General features: G+C 50.0%; 2 protein-coding genes across 2 annotated transcripts; one reads left to right on the top strand and one right to left on the bottom strand.

Annotated features, from left to right (window-relative positions):
- Nucleotides 1–5,395: 5,395 nt before the first annotated feature.
- IL17C (interleukin 17C) lies at nucleotides 5,396–8,370 on the top strand (the record flags this gene model as incomplete). Its single annotated transcript, XM_081963111.1, has 3 exons — nucleotides 5,396–5,521; nucleotides 6,365–6,651; nucleotides 7,309–8,370. The coding sequence occupies 3 exons, from the start codon at nucleotides 5,396–5,398 to the stop codon at nucleotides 7,559–7,561; spliced, it is 666 nt and encodes a 221-aa protein (XP_081819237.1). The 3' UTR covers nucleotides 7,562–8,370.
- A 315-nt stretch (nucleotides 8,371–8,685) lies between these two features.
- On the bottom strand, nucleotides 8,686–16,867 carry CYBA (cytochrome b-245 alpha chain). The gene is made up of 6 exons (XM_081963078.1): nucleotides 16,657–16,867; nucleotides 14,127–14,196; nucleotides 12,677–12,751; nucleotides 11,895–11,978; nucleotides 11,218–11,299; nucleotides 8,686–9,900 (listed from the first exon to the last, which is right to left on the bottom strand). Exons 1-6 carry the CDS (start codon nucleotides 16,712–16,714, stop codon nucleotides 9,718–9,720), a joined length of 552 nt encoding a protein of 183 aa, XP_081819204.1. The 5' UTR covers nucleotides 16,715–16,867; the 3' UTR covers nucleotides 8,686–9,717.
- Between the last annotated feature and the right edge of the window lie 126 nt (nucleotides 16,868–16,993).

Below are 16,993 nucleotides of genomic sequence, written 5' to 3' on the forward strand. Positions count from 1 at the left end.
GTGCAAAAGCCCATTTCAGGAGCGTGAGCAATTGCCCAGAGATTTCTTTTTGCACCTGTTGCAATGCCGCTTTCCCCAGAGACGCAGGAGGGTGGCCCCACGTGCTCGGTGCCCCAGGCCACCTGAGGGCAAGCCGCGTCTTCTGAGCCAATGCAGGTCGAAGATCATGCGTCAGAAGATTCTGAGTGGCTCAAGGTTGACTCAGCCTTCCGTCCTTCCGAGGTGGGTAAAATGAGGACCCGGTTTGTGGGGGCCAAAGGCCGACTCTGTAAACTGCTTAGAGAAGGCTGGGAAGCCCTATGAAGCGGTATATAAATCTAAGGGCTATTGCTACTGCTTGTGAGGTGGGTTGGCCTAAGGACAAGAGGAAAGCAATTAATAATTACATTCTTGGTGATTAATAAGCTGAATAAATAAATCACGAGGCGATTTTGCTGCATATTTGTCAGATTAGCCCGCAAGAGAGACTCAAGACTTCAGCCAAACGCAGGGCCTCCAGAAGTCTTCGCAGCGAGATTTGAACTCATGGCAGTGGGCAGAGTTATCCTGCAATGCTGCATTCTAATAGGAAGGAAAGAAGGAAAATGGCAATAACCCGTAGACTTATATACTGCTTCATAGGGCTTCCCAGACCTCTCTAAGCGGTTTATAGAGTCGGTCTCTGGCCCCCAACAATCTGGGTCCTCATTTGACCCACCTCGGAAGGACGGAAGGCTGAGTGGACCAAGGTTATTGTTGGGTCAATAAGAAGAGGAAGATGTGTTGGATATGCTCACTGCCTTGAGAATAATCAAGGGAGGAAAGGAACAAAGGGAGAGCGGGAGGGAAGAAAGAAAAAGAAAAGGAAAGAAAAAAAAAGATCTGGTGATAATCCTTGCAGAAGAACTGAATTGGACATTGGTAGCCAAAAATCAGGAGTCGGGGAGCAGCTTTTCCTATTTAAAAAAATTGATTAAAAGGCAGAAGCTTTTATTCACCAAATGCATCGTTTGGTAAAGCTGTTGCCAGGCGCCTTCTGGTTAAGATCAGCAGAGCCTGGAATAAACTGGCTGGGAATTAGGGGCTTGGATCCCATCCAGGGTCTTTGAAGGCCAAGGGCTGCTGGATGCACTTCGCATGGGTCCCATCCAGGAATTCTGCAGCCATTCCTGGAAACTCCCCCAGCTTTCCTGGACAAGTGTCCGCAGGGCCAGACGTGCCTGGAGGGAAGGGAGCCCCGCGAGGAATGCAGAGCAGCCCCCCCAGGAGAATCCCCAGCACAGCTCCTCTGGAGAAGCCATGCAGCTCATTCCCCAACCTGGTGTTCTTGACGGGCCTTGGACTCCAATGCCCCTAATTCCCAGCCAGTTTGGGTGAGGAGAGAGTCAGCTAGGGCAAGATGACCCACTGCAACCTAGCGACCTCCTGGCCTGGCAGCCCAGCTCCCCTTGTCTGACCCCCCCCTCCCCCAATGGCCCTGGGGACTGTGGGGGTCCTTTGGCCACCTCTCTTCCTGCTCCCTCCGGCCTCCCTGGTGGGGCAGCGTGACGCTCTCCAAGCCACGTGGAGGGATTTTCCCTGCAGTGGGCAGGTAGCAGCTTGTCATGTGCTTGGGAGGGAATGACACACACACACACAAACACACACAAAAGATAATGACAGTAGAGAGAGAGAGCGACAAAGGGAACGTGTGTAGCCGGTTTTCAGAGGTCCCATGACCCACTAGAAGAGAGCAGCACCTGCTCTGACTCCAGCTGCCCTTTCACCCACTTTCAACATCCCCGCGACCCACTTAACCCCTTCGGCCTCTGCCACTCACGCCGCCCCGGGTAGAAACCTCCTCTAGCTGCCAACATCAGGACCAGGAGGAGAGGGAAGGTTGCCAGCAGCGTCCTCAGCCAAGGAGGCCCTCCTGCCAGGCCCTACTGGCAAGAGGGAGGGGGCACAAAGCGCCACCCCCAGCAGCCTTCCGCCAGGCCGTGGCTCTCTTTGAAATCAGGGAAAGTTCAGAGTGGGCAGGAACGGGCTTGGCAGGCTCTCTTCAATCATGGGATGAGCTGGCCCTGGCACAGCCCCTGGCAGAGGATGCCGCAATTGGGCTTTTTCTAGCAGACCGATTGGTGAACCTGCAAATCTGCCTCTCACAGGGGCCGTTAGCACCACCGGAGGCCCCTGGCATTTGTCCAGGCAGCAACGCCCACAGGCCAGAGACCCCTTGAGGGAGTTTGCAGCTCCTGGACTCTGTTCACAGATGGCTTCAGACATCACGCTAGCAGAATAAGAGAATTGGAAGGGACCTTGGAGGTCATCTAGTCCAACGCCCCGCTCAGGCAGGAGACCCTACATTATGTCAGAGAAATATCTGCCCGATCTCTTTTTATAAACCACCTGTGATGGAGCAGCCACAACTTCTGGAGTCCAGCTGTTCGATTGCAAATTTCTTCTTAGTTCTAGGCTGCTTCTCTCCTTGACTGGTTTCCATCCGTTGTTTCTTGTCCTGCCTTCAGGCGCTAAGTGATGGTTTCGTCTCCTCCTTTCTCCTTCTCCATTGTGGGAAAAAGAAAGCACATTTTCCTCCCCCCCCCCCCCCCCATTGCCTGGGGAAGAGCCCATTTCTACCCAGTGGGGCAACTTCAGCAAAGGAGAGATCGGAATGAAAGCATTCCTGGGGGATGATTGTCCCGTCATCTCCCGGGGGATCCCTGCTCCGGCCAAGGATTTTGCTCCTTTCTGGTTCTAAGATCCCTCCCTTTGCCAAACCAGAATGCCTGATTCACCCATCATTTCCAAGCCAGCAACCCGCATGTTGGGTCAGAGTGAAAACCCCCTGTGGGGCGTTGAGGGATTCTTCTGTCCTTGCCTTCGTTAGCCAGCTTTGGATGTTAGCCATGTTCTTGGGATAACATGTCGGCTTGGCCACCGCTCAGCGGACTGGAGAGCTTCCCACTTCAACCCTTTCCTTCCTCACCTTCAGCCCACAAAACCTTCTTGAAGCAGGAAATCCACTTTGGTGCATTTTATTCAAATTCTTCCCTTCTTCCTGGTCAAGCTGAGCTAGCTTATCTCTTCCCAAGCGAAGGAACTGAAGCTCAGCAGCTTTGGATGGATTTTGCTCCCAAGTCTTTGCCGTTGTTGGCCTAACCGTCTCCCTTATGCGTCCCAGGGGGAAGGAATGGAGCCATTTTTGGGAGGGACCAGTTTGGAGAGATTTCAAGACCTCAGAGGGGAACCTCCGTTCCTTCTGCTTGGCCCGAAGAGAGTCAATGCCTCCACAAAGGGACTAGTCAAGGGAAAACATCAAAGGACTCTTCTACAGAAACTTGGAGAGGGGTTCCCACCCCCTTGGGAATTAACAAGCTGTCAAGTAACACAAATCCAACAAACACGGCACTTTTACTTTACCCTTGCCTTGTTGCTTTTGGGGGTGGGTGGAAACTACAAAAAAGTGTTAGTCTTAAACAGGAGCTACAAATACCTTTACAGGGAAATCTACAGGGGGGGGGAAACCTCTGGATGTTTCCTGCTTCTCCCTTTTTCCCATTCCGTTCTTTTTCCTGCTTCCTTTCCTTTTTTTTCCAGCAAGCCTCTGTTGCTAAATACCCTGGGGCTTTCCATTCCACTTCCTTTTTTGCCCTGTAGAGTAGATCCTCCCTGGTCCCCAGGGGCTCCTGGAGATCTGCTCACAGCTTCGTAACCATCCAATCTATTCAAACTTTCAAATTGGGACTGAATAGAATAGAACAGAACAGAATAGAATAGAACAACAGAGTTGGAAGGGACCTTGGAGGTCTTCTAGTCCAACCCCCTGGCTAGGTTGATTCCTAAATGAGAATCTTGATTCCTAAATGGGGTTTATTTCCAATACTTTGATCTGAGATCCTCAGTTTGACTTTTAAGTTTATCACCACCCTGAAAATCAACACGTGTGAAAAGAACAAGCACAATGATGGTTAAAGCTGCAGAGTGAAAAGCAGTTCATTGATTGGATCCATACCACTTGGGATTCCTTTTCTGTGCCGGCATTTAGCATAAGCATCCCTTCCTCTGCACTTGCCTGTGAGCAGGTTCAGGCAGCAGAGACTTCCCGTTTTCTTCCAACGAGGGTTGGGTCATAGAAAGAGCCATTCTTATTATTATTTGGGGGGGTGGCTTTTTTGAGAACCTAAGTAGTGCTGGCCCCCACTCCCCCAGCCTAAATGGGCCAAGTAGGTAAGGTGGCCTATAGTTTAATCAGGGAGAGAGAATGTTGTATAAACAAGCCATATTATGTATGACTGCACATTGTTTCTGGAGTTGGGCATTCTACCTCAAAGACTTTGGCCACCTAATGAGAAGGAAGGACTCCCTGGAGAAGAGCCTCATGCTGGGAAAGACTGAGGGCAAAAGAAGAAGAAGGGGACGGCAGAGACGGAGGTGGCTGGATGGAGCCACTGAAGCAGTTGGCCTGAGCTTAAATAGACTCTGGAGGATGGTAGAGGGCAGGAGGCATCCGAAAGCATCTTGTTTTTCCTTTCATTTAAACCCCTGGGGGGAAAAACAGGAAAACTCAGAAGGATAAGAAAAAGAAACACTAAATATATTTATTGAGGTTCTTTTCAAGAGATTCCGCCTGAGGGTTGAAAGGAAATGGGAGTTCTCTTTCTATCTGTGTAAACACATACAGGCACATGTATTGAATTCAGTACATCGCTTCATTGCAAAATATGGGCGCTTTTGAGTTTCACAGAAGTCTTGGGTTGGGGGAGGCTGAGACAGAAATCCCCTTAAACCAACAGTCTCGTTGAATCCATTGTGAGCTGCCTTCGTAGCACATCACACGTCTTGTGCGCTTCCTCTCCGTCTGGGGAAGTTGTCCACAGAGCGCCCCAAAAGAAGTCTGGGGCAACTTGAGGCAGAAACACCCTTTGCCCCCAGGATAAGCCAAGATTAAATAGAAACTAAAATAGCAAGTTAATTCGTTGTCTGTAAGGAACTAGAGTAAAGGGGGGTCCAACCTCAGCAACTTTAAGACTTGTGGACTTCAACTTCTGGAAATTGGACCCTGAGAAATAAAAACATGTCCTTTTTTAAAAAATAAAGTATTGGAAGAGTAGAAAGCCAATAGTTTTTTTTTAAGGAAGCCACTAAATCTGGTTAGGTAAATCCTGTTAGCCATCCAGTAAAAGTGAGAAACTTGCTGTGATTGCATAGGCAACTAAGGAGGAAATGAGTACACTCAACTATTTCCCCAAGGGGAGGAGGGAAAAAAAACTTGGAGTTTCCAGGTAGGTAACATCTCTGGGTATATAACAGGAGGCAGGTATCACGGTGTCTCAGATCCACCTTGCAACGGACTTCTTGCCTCAGAGCAGCAGCTGAGAACCAAAAAGGGACTCTGAGCATCCTTCTCTGCCTCTTTCCCGACAGCTCAGCCAAGATGGTAAGAAAGCAGCCTCTGCCACCACCAGGTGTGCGAAGGAAATGCCTCGGGGCCAGTCGGACACCTGGCCAGGGACTCTGGGCAATTGGCCAGCAAAGGCAGCAAGGAGCGGATGGCCTCTGGGTCTGTCCACCTGCCGGTGGCGTGGCATGTGTTCGGATGTGCTTCAAGCACTCTGCACATGCTCAGCTCCAGGGGTGGCTAAGGCAACGAGGGCTGCGGGTGCAGAGGGCAGTGGAAACGGGAGGCAGAGTCTTCAGAGAAGAGGCGTCTTCTCCTTCTCCGTCATCCATCACTTTCGGGAAGCAGCCTTTCAAAAGGCAGAGCATCTCACTTTGCCAGCTGCCTAAAACTCAGATGACGCTATTTGGTCATAAAAATACCTTGGCTTCTTTTCAGTTGCCAAACAATTTTATGGTTGCTCGCACAAAAGGAAGCACCAGAGGTTATTCTCTAGAGAGTGCCAAGGGCAGAGGCTTCCTGGAATGCCTTCCGTTCGGACGTGGATAAGAAAATGTCTTAAATTCATTGGGATTGTAGGGTTGTCAACCTCCCACTGGAGACAGAATCTCTGGGGTTTAATTCCTGACCCCAAAGCTCAGGGAATGGGGATCAATCAAGCAACAGTCGGTCCACTCAGAGACGGCAAATGCTCCTCTCTGTTATAAACTTGATAGTCTGAAAGGTGCTTTTTCCTTGAGAACGGAAGAAGCTTCTTGGATGAGAAGCAAAACGCTTTCAAGGAAAAAACCCAAGAAAGTCTAGTTGTCTTTTGGAGAGGGGAAAAAAAAACACCTTTGGGACAACCATGATCTGCATGGCTGAGACTCTCCGTTGACTTGATAAAGAAATAACATCTCACTAATCCTGACTGAGACTCTGCTGGGGGAAAGGAAGGAGTAGGGAAAAGTGGAAGACCCCGGAGCCTCCTTTAACCTCCCTTGGCCTCCCTTTTGCTCCCTCCAGTGGTCCCTCCTGGTTGCCCTTCTGTGCCTCACCTGGGCAGATGCCAAGCACAGGGAGTGCTTCACCGCGGAGGAACTGGGGAACGACCCGATTCCGGTGCAGTTTCGGAACTGGGCCTCCTTGTTGGGACAACAAGACTGTGTGCAGCTGGTCCCGTTCCTGCAGAATGAGCACGGCAGCCACCCACAGCCACGGAGGCACCACGGCCACAGCTGCCCCGACCTGAAGCTCCAGGACATGCAGAGCGGCGAACTGCACAAGCGCTCCATCTCGCCCTGGACATACTAGTAAGGACCTTGCATGACGAGGGGGAGGCAGCCGGGGGACTGGGAAGCCATGGGGTGATGTTTGAAAGGCAGGGGCCAAACTGGGATTGCCCTCAATCTGCTCCCGCGTCTCCTCCTTTGTCCACCCCAGACCTTTCCCCTTTCCTGGCTGGGATGCCATCCAGGTGTCTCTAAAGACCTTCACAAGGGATGGTTGCTAAGAGTCCCTGGGATCACCCCATTTCCGGAGGTCAAGGCTAACAACGCCCGGGATGGCTTGGCCCTCTTGGGTGAGGGCATCTCCTTGGGGATCTTGTGGCTCAGGATGGAGAGAGATTAACAGATTGACAGAGTTGGAAGGGACCTTGTAGGTCATCTAGTCTAAGCCCCCACCCAATCAGGAGACCCTACACCATTTCACCAAGAGAAGCGTTGCTTCCTTCTGGGATCTTGGGGGACAAACGAGTCCTCCCTTTCCCACGTGGTTGGCCTGATCCAGCAGCGCATAGGTCTTCCCACCCGACAGGGGCTCTCTTGCACGTCTCCCAAAGCTTCTCCAGCCTTCTTCGCCTTCCTTCTCCAGTTCCCACTTCTCAGCAAGAGTCCCCAGGATTCCTTGGGCAGCGGAGGGGAGACATGGCGGCTTCTAACCCCCCTTCCTCTTCCTCTATTCCACAGCATTGATGAAGATGAGGACCGGTACCCCCGCCAGCTGGCCTTCGCCAGGTGCAGCTGCAAAGGTTGCATCGATAGCAAGTTGGGCCAGGAGACCACCTCCCTCAACTCGGTGGAGGTCTTCCAGAGAACCATGGTCTTTCGCCGGAAGGCCTGCCCGCACAACGGCGGCAGTGTGGAGAGGTTCACCTTCGAGAAGGATTACATCGAGGTGCCCGTGGCCTGCACCTGCGCCATCCCACGTTACAGCAGCTGAGCAGGCCCTAGGCTGGTCCTGGGAGCTTCGGTCCGCGTCCCTCATCCCTCCTGCATCATCCAGAATACTTGTGTTTGTTTGAAAGCATTGGTGCTTTGCAGCCGGCGGCTGCGACATCCTTCCTCTGGGGAGGACAAGTGGCGGCCTGGACCCCCTTCCCCTCCCCTCGAGGGGCCATCCAGCCAGAAGCTCCTTAAAAAGCCTTTTATTCTCTTAAGGAGACACCAATAGATGAAAAGGATTTCTTGCTTATTTATTTTTCTATTTATGTTAACGTATTTTTGAGATGTTCAAATGCTTCGTTATTATATTTATTACTCCTGATGAAAGTTGGGCCAATTTGCAGAAGAAGCCTTCCCTACACCTTTGTGTCCCTTTTGGGGGGCCAGTATTCTTAGCGGTCCCAGGGCCACCCCTGCACCCCAACATTCTGAGCCTGCCTAAGACAGGGCTAGCCCTGCTCTGCCTCCTGGTGGGGGGTGGGGGGGAGTCTTGCAGGGCTCCTTCACAGGAGAGAGATGTCGGACGTGTCTCACAGGATGGATGTGAGGTTCGGCCTTCATTTTGTCCCTAAGGTGGACTGAGCTGGGACATGGCTGGCTCCCCCCCCCCTCCAGGGGCTGCTATGGCTGGACCGAAGCAGGTCCCTTCCTGGTCTTGCCCCAGGTTCACAGATGCTCAGACAAGAGCCCCCCCCCCCCCCATTTATTTCCTTGTTCTAAAGACCTTTGCTCTCCTGTTGTATTTAAATTTAAAGTGATTTAAATTATTGGATTATTTATATGTATTTATTGTAATGTGATACAATATTTATTGTTCCTGGGGGTTGGACTCCCTGCATTAATAAAGATTTTATTTCTGTACTGAAAACAGCCGATTCAGGTGGCTTTATTCCTAACAGGGGAGCAGGGCTGATCATTTCAGAGAGAAGCGGCAGCTCTTGGTCCCCCCTCTTCCTCAAAGATACCAAGGTTGGGGTTTTTTATTTGCGATTTTGGGGTTGTTTTGATCATGACAACTATGATGATTTCTCAGCCACTTTCAACCTGGCTGGATGGGCAAGATATTCTTTTATAGCAAAGAGATAAAAGTTAAAACACCAAGCCAAAATAAAAACCACAACATTCTCAAAACTGGTTTATTGAACTAGTTAAGATAAGCAAGGGGGCAGTTAGACTTCACACGTTAAATTGAGGAATTTAATAAAGCACTGTACGTCCAGATAAAACAAGAGCAAACATGGAAGGGGTAGTAAGATTAATTCATTCAATTACAAATGATGCTTCTGAGAATATTTCACTAAAACCGGATACACGATTTGTAGAAAGTGGTTCTTTCTGATTCCCTTTGAAAAGGAGAAAAGGCAGACTTGATCAGAGCTGAAACGAGACAAGAGAAAAAGATGCCAGGAAGGACTTAAGCGCAGAATAAGAGCAGAAGCCAAGGGGAAGCGAAGGGTTTGGGGCAAAAACTTTGGGGAAAGGGGGCAGAAGTCATGGAGTGGCTGGGAACATCCCGGAGAAGGGGGGGGGGGTGCAAAAGTCCTGCACTCTTGTGGGCCAACTTGTGGGCCCAATAAGATGGACAGGGAGGAAGAAAGAGGAGAGGGAGAAGACCTGGGGGAGAGAGATGGGGGAAACACAAGGGGGGGGTGCTTTATCCCCAAATAGGAGGAATTTGATGTCTTCTAAGGGGGAGAAATGAAGCCAAGAACTTTGCTGGTGTGGCCAAGTCTGATCTGATCCAGGAAGCTTTGCAATCCCTTTTTATTTCAGCATTTCAAATTTGACACCTTTTCTTTAAATCTTTTCAAGTTTAAACCCAGCCTCAGAAAACTTTGTGTCTGTGTATTAATTTCCATTTTTTCATCCTTCGGGCTTAAACTCGGTATGTTATGACTTGGCAATTATTGGCATGCAGGCCCCTTTCAAACATTCATGGGGCGGGGGTCAGCAGGGGGGGTGGAAGGGAGGAAGCCTAAGAGAAAGACCTCAGAAGGCCCCCCGAGGGGCTTGCAGGAGTTCAGGTAGAGCCACATCCTCCTGCTTGGGAAAGATCTGGCCTGAGTTTCAATCCTGGAGTGTGTCTCCCATGCCTTGGCCAAGCAGAAGTGGAGCCTCCGCCTCCGACTGCAGTCTATCTGATGGGGGAGACTCCTAAGGAACCACTTCAATAGGGTTGCCTTGGCCAGTTGGCTCTTCCTCCGTTTGCTTCTTCCGGGCTTCTGCAGGGGGCCGGGGCGGTGGGTTGCTGGGTGGGTGCTTAATGGTGCCTCCCACTTGGGGGCGCTCTTGCGGCTTCGCTTCAATGGGGCGCCACTCTTCGCCACGTATGGCAGCCTGAAGAATAAAACCAGAGGGAAAGGAAGGAAAATGAGGAAATGCTGACTTTCAACATCTGGGAAAAACCCAAACAAAATAAAGTATAGGGAAGAAATTGAGGAAAAATGCAAATGAGATAAATATCTACAGTCGGGGTGTCCAACCTGGGGCCATTTTAAGGCTTGTGGACTTCAACTCCCAGAATTCCCCAGCTAAACTTTGGTTTTTCATCATTTATTCATTGGGTTCAAGGTGGTTTGGAAATGCAACCAACCAAATACTAATTTGACTAATTGTGGTGGCCCCCAGTGGCCAGTGGAGCTGGCAGCAGAGTCGGTCGGTGAGGAGGTTGGGGAGGAACCTGCGCCAGTCCTGGAGTCTGGGGAAGGCTCTGACAAGGGCTCTGTGTCGGAGGCAGAGAGGGGGCAAGGGCCGTGGGCCAGTTATCAGCTGTCTTCAGAGTCAGACATCAGTGAGGCAGACGAACAGCTGGAGCCTGTTCCCAGTGTGCCCATGCGCAGAGCTGCCAGAAGAAAAGAACAGCTCAGAAGTCAGGGTCGGCTTGGGAGTAAAGTCACAGGTGGAAGGTGATTGGCCCCTCCCAGAGGAGCGAAAGGGGAGTGGGCTTTTGCGGGAAACAATTCGTTCATTTGGTCATTAGATTCCTTTCAGGAGTGTGAAGATCCGTCCGTGAATCTCAGAGACTCTATGCCAAGCCTTTCCTTGCACAGCACCTCATTTGGGAAATATTTACGTAGCAGCTTTCCAAGATAGATAAGGTCTGTGGTCATAAATACTCCTCTGAAAGAGCCTTTGCTGAATGTGAATGAGAGGAATTCACATTCGTTTAATAAAAGGGGTTTTGTTGGGACCAGGGCTCTGCCTTGAGGAAGGTCAGAACAGTAATATCATTTTAGACCCAAATATGTACATATTCATTTCTTACTCCTGTGTGAAATCAAAAACACATTCATAACCACCTTGTCTTCAAAAAGTAGTTATTTAAATGTCCTAGCTGTTCCAGCCAGCAGATGGCGAAAGAGGACCGCCAAAGGCTTTTCCTTACCTGGCCAAGGTAAAAGTCCCCCCACCCACTCCATCTTAAATGGCTAATTAATGAGCATTAGAAGAGAGGCGTCCTTTACAATATTTTTATTTTACAAAGGGAAAGCGGATCTTCTACAGGTGACTTCACAGCGTTATATATTCTTATATTTTATCTCTCTCTCTGTGTCCAAAATCCTCTATAAAAATGTTTTTAGCTCTTTCAAAAGGAGGAGAGATGGAAACTGATTATGGGAATCACAATTACATACCAATCTGACGGCCACTTACCAGTAAGTAGATGCCACTTGCTATGGCCAGGCAAACGGTGCCAAGGATGGTGGCTAGCAAATACCCTGCAGGAATAGCTAGACTGCCAAAACAAACGTTTAAAGGAGAAAAGGGTTAGCCAGGAATGCAGCCCCTGTGCTTATGAGAACAACTATTTCATTTGGCAAGGTTTGCGTTTGGCTCGCCAGAAGACCTGAAGTGACCAATACTATCAAATCAGCCTCCAAAGGCAGCTGCACCTACTGACACCCAGCCAGCACCTGATCCTACAATCTTTTTTGCAGCAGTTATTAAGGGGAGCATTGGGGGGTGGGGGTTGCAGAAAACTGGAAATTAACATTTGTTTCTGGGGGGAAATTGTCATAAATCTCAGTCATGTGACCACGAAATGTGGCAAATGGCCATAAATGTGGCTTAAAAAGGAGTCACATGACCGTGGGGGGGGAGGAACGTTGTAACTTTGAAACTGGGTCATAAATAGCTTTTGGGGGGGGGTTGTCCATTGTAACTTGAAGTTGTTGCTAAGCAACCGGCCATGAGTCGAGGACCACCTGTGAGTATCTTCACCCTCCTTCACCTCCACATCCGCAACCTCAGAGCAGGAGAGCTGCAGCTGAGAATCCTGCCCTGGGTTGGTGGATGTGCCCGAGTCTGAAAATGGTTGGGATGCAAATTACCATGCGTGGAGAACGGCCCGGACATAATAATTCCTCGTCAGGGGTCCACAAGTCTTCACAGCCGCTGTGAAATACTTCTGGCCACTGCGAGAAATCAAAATAAAGAGACAGCCAAAGAAGAAAGCACAGAATTAGACCCTGAGTTCAAGGGATGAAGCATTCTGTGACACTCCGAAAAACACATCCTTTGCCATGCATTTATCAGATTCAGAATAACAACAGAATGCCAGAGTTGGAAAGGAGCCTTGAAGATCTTCTAATCCAAACCCCTGCTCAAGCAGGAGACCCCAAACCATTCCAGACCAGTGGCTGTCCAGTGTCTTCTTTAAAACCTCCAGTGATGGAGACCCACAATTTCTGGAACCAAGTGGTTCCTCTGGTTAATTGTTCTCACTGTTAGGAAGTTTCTCCTTATCTAGGTTGCTTCTCTCCTTGCTTTTGTCTCCTTGCTTCTTGTCTTCCCTTCATCTTGTCTTGAGAAATGCAGGAGGTCTAGCTAACCTGATCTCAGCCTGTAGATTCCCTCAACTCGTACTTTTAAAACAATCCCGATTGATCTGCACAGCCCCCATTTACATAGTTCCCCCTGTAAGTATAAGCAGCAGGGAGGGGTAGAGAATAATCACATCTTTCTGTCCCTGATATAACATAAAGGTCTATTTTTGCAGCTTGAGGACTAGAAGCTTCATTGCTGTTTTAGAGAAAGCTGTGTTTCCCAGCAGGCTGAGTTCCTCACCAGACCCAGGTCTGCAATTCTTACAGTCAAGAAACGCAATACTCACCATCTCTCCAGAGTAGATCCCTTTTTCCTTTTTCCTCGGGGATACTCCAAAAAACAAACAAACACACCCGCAACTCTTTAGGCCAAAAGGTTAAGGACAAAAACAAGGATTCTTTTTTAGGCTCCAAGACAGCCAAGAGAGACAAAGAAAAGAAGACAGGACTACAAGAAACAACCCCAAGCAGGAGGAGGCATTTGGGGCAGAAACCAGTTGACCCACACTTTAGGAAAGCTCAGACCCACAGGTAGTGCAACAGCAAGAATCTATTTCCCCACCTGCCCGGGGTCTCTGCCATCCTCAGCAAGGGGAAAAATATTATGGAGACAAATCAGGCAGTGAAAGGAAACAGTCCCTTCAAAGCAATATGGGCAGCAAACAAATTTAAGAAATAAATAAGAAGTAAATAAGGCTTGCTTCCCCCCCCCCCAAATCTAAGGACAGGATTAAGAACATCTCTTGGGGGGGGGAAGGAGATGGAAGGGGAGAAACGGGGGGGGGGGGCTTCTGACCAGCCAAGAGGCTTGCTGGGTTGAGCTGGCCAAGCGGTAGATACCTGGGACCTAAATCTTGGCACGATTTATTTTTGCTGCCCCTTGTTGAGGGCCAAAGAGTCCGTCCTTCTACCGGCATCTCCTGGAAGAAGCATCCTTTGGTTTTTCTTTTGGAAGCTGAGAAAAGTCATCATTTGCAGAAAGGTCCCCAGACTGTCTGGGCCTGATCCTCCAGCTTGCATTTGTCAGTCTAAAAATCCACACTGATGGGCTACAATGGGGGGAATTCTGCCCTGCCCGTCATGCCCAGATTCCTGTGTGCTCTTTCACAAACCCTGGCTGAAGCCCCCCAATGTGGGCTCCCTTCCTCGTGATCCAGCTGGCCTCGCCTTGATCGCTCTGCTTCCTCTCGGAAACTTTGCAGAAACCCCAAAGGGCAACATCAGCAACAGACAGAAATGCAATTTCCTGGGCCCTATTTGGCCCACAGGACCAGACCTTCACTCTTCCAACCTACTCAGAGCCACAACATTTCCAAATTCTTCAACCACAAATATTCCAAATTTTGCAATCAGCCTCTGCAAGAAGCAAAGCTATCTAGCTTCCTTAATTGTACTACTTCCAGCCTTGGAACACTGTCCTAGTTGATTCTCCATGTCGAATATTTATTTATTTGTATCCGGCCTTCGTTATTTTTACAACTAACTGAAGGCAGCCAACATATCCAACACATCCTGTTTTCCTCCCCACAACAACCCTGTGAGGTGGGTTAAGCTGAGAATGATTGACCCAAAGTCACCAAATGACTTTCATGACTGAGGCAGAACTTAATATCCAGACTCCTTTGAATAGGGATATGATTTTAAAATAGCTATATAGCCAATCCAGGTGTTATTTGTCCTAGCAGGTTGCAGGGGAAATAGAATTTAAGCAATTACCGTATTTTCACAAAAGGATACATTGCATAAACTGCAATCTCCCACATTTTGAATTGGCCTGAAACAGCCACGATGCCACCGGTCACTAAAACTAAAAAAGAGAGAGAGAGAGGGATATATTTTTTTGGTTTGTGATTATTCACTTTCTATCCACAATGAACCTTTCGGATCCGAAATTAAGCAAACTGGGAACTTGTCTCAACTCCTGAATCCATGGGAAAGGGCAGATCTTTGTTGACAACTGAAGAGGAACATTGTGGATGTGCATGTTTAACACATATACTCACTTTGCTTTTAATCTTCTTTTCATTCAAAAGAAACAGGGGTACAAGTAGTGCTTAACTTATGCCCAAAATTTATGTTGCTAAGTGAGACAGTTGTTATAGCAATAGCAATAGCACTTAGACTTACATACTGCTTCACAGCGCTTTTACAGCCCTCTCTAAGTGGTTATATGAGCTTTGCCTCATTTTACGACCTTTCTTGCCAGTTGTTAAATGAACCACCCCAATCCCCCCCTCTCCTCCAAAGAGCCAAGTGCTGTCCCATGATGCTAAAGGACGGAGGGGGGGAAGGATGAAACGGAGCAGAGGGCAGCCATGTTGCTCTATGCTGCAACGTTCAGTTGTGGGCATGGAAGGGTGGGATGTGCCTGGGCCTTCCCAGGGATTCAAACTCCTGGAAGCATCAGGATCCTGGGCTAGGCTGGGGGTCTTTTCTGCCCCCTTCCCGTGGTGTTCGGATTCAGTGCAGACACAGAAATGCAGGCAGCTGCTTTGCTTGGCTGCCCCCTTTGAAGGAGGAAGAAGCCAAAAAGGAGAAGTGAAAGCTGCCCCCACCCTCCTCCTCTTCCTCCTGCAGAGGTTCCACGGGGGAGGCCACGCAGAGGTTGTTCTTGTGCAAAGATCTGGCCCAGTGCTTGGCGTGAGCTCCTGGTCCTCGGCTGGGCCAACAGGGGTGTCCAGTTCATCACTCAGGCTGGACCAGAATCCCCACAGAGGGCAGGATGGCTTTTAAGAGTCCAAGGGATGCTCCTTCAAAAGAGCTGGGACTCTGGGACTGCCTCTCTCCTTCAAAGGTTTGGGGGAATATTTGGGGGATTCCACTGGTTGCAGGAACAAAGCAGCAAGATAAATCCCCCTTGCAAGAGCCTAAAGTTGTCTGTCTGTTAAACTGCTCAGCAACGCGAATTGGTTGGCTGTGATTGTGGATAGAGGGCAGAGAAGGGCTCTTCTTTTTGGATAGAAAAAAGAAGGTTTTATGCCCCCTTTTCTTTTCTTTTTGAAAATAATTTTTTTTGTTTTTCCATCACCACGCCTACATCAATAATCTTAGAGTGTGTCATCTGAGTACAGTCTTTATGTCATCCTATTTAACAATTACACCATTTTTAATCTATTTTTATCTTGCCGTTACATTTCAATGGCCTTTTAATTCAACTCCTCCCCTATAATTAAACGTTCTTTTCCAAATTATTCAATTTTCTGTTTCTTTTTGTCTATATTCATCTTCTATCCAGTGATAAAAATGTCCCCCTATTTTATAATGCTCTGATTCTTCCTTCTCTTTAATTGCCAACGTTAATCTGTTCATTTCTGCAGAGTCTAATATTTTTTTAATTACCTCTCCCTCTGAGGGATTTCTTTCCATTTTTGTTTTATGCCCCTCTTTTCCATCCCCCAAAGGAGCTTGCCCCCCCTCCTTCCCCCCCTTCGGAGGCCCAGAAGAAGAGGAGCCAAAGGGCAGAACGGACGTGCTGTTTCCACCCCAGCAATGGCCCCGTTTCTCCTTCCAAGCGTCCTTCCCCTTTATTTTCATGCTTGCACTTCCTCCCTCTCCTTGGCTTGCAACCGAAAGCCACTTTCTCTCCCCAGGGCGGGCCAAGTTTCCCTTGGGGGTTGGGTGGGGGAGACTTCTTTCTTCCCGCCTTACAAGGGGGAAAGGTGGGTGAAGGGCTGAGGGTCCAGGCAGGCGACCACCAAGAATACTTGCAGGCTACGATTGCTAAACACCTACGCAGCCCCGAAGCTCGCGCGAAAGACACCTGGGGCCGCACCTGAACCTGCCTCGCACCTGGACCCCCCCTCTCACACAGAAGGTGGGGGCAGAGGGGGAGGGGTCGCATCTTTACGCAAAGCCACCGGGAGCCTCCTTTGGGCCAAACCTGCGCCAACCCAGGTGTGGCTTCATTCCAAATCCCACCTGCCCGTGACTGATGGTCAGGGCTGATGGGCTCGAAAGTCCAAGCTCTGGAGGGAGACGGGGAGGGGGGTCCCTCTTTCCACAGGTCCCTGTTCTAATTCCCCCCCCCCCCCAATATGTACCCAACGGGAAAGAGATGGGGGGAGAGAGAAAACTTTTGGAAAGTTTGTAGCCAAATTTAGACACTTTGTAGCCAAAGAAAGACGGGGGGGGGGGGAGAGAGAGAGAAAGCTCCAAGAACTGGGTAGCCAGAAAGGGGGGGGAAGCCTGCGCCCCCTCCCCTCCCCTCCCCCCGGCGTTCCTGCCGCCCCCCGCGCTCTGCCCAGGCTGCGTCCCCCGCGAGACTCACTCAGCCCGGCGGCCAGCGCCTGCTCGTTCGCCCACATGGCCCACTCGATGCGCCCCATCCTGCCGCCGCCCCGACTCAGCCGGCAGCCGGGCAAGCAAGCAGGGAGGCCGGGCAAACGGAGGGGGGGGGGGTCGCGGCTACGTCCTTCCTGCTCCTCCTCTGCCGGCGCAGCCAGCAACGCCCCGGGGACTTTCCGCGCCCCGCCGGCCGCAGGCAGCCCGGACGGCGCTTCCCCGCTGGGGAGGGGGTCCGGGAAAGCCCGGATGGCCTTTTGCTCTCCCCCTCCCCCCGCGCGTCTCCGCGGGAGAAGCTAGAAGAAGAGGCCGCCGGAGAGCGG

The sequence above is a fragment of the Natrix helvetica genome, assembly GCF_964273705.1.
Source record: "Natrix helvetica genome assembly, chromosome: 10".
In the NCBI taxonomy this organism is placed as follows: domain Eukaryota; kingdom Metazoa; phylum Chordata; class Lepidosauria; order Squamata; family Natricidae; genus Natrix; species Natrix helvetica.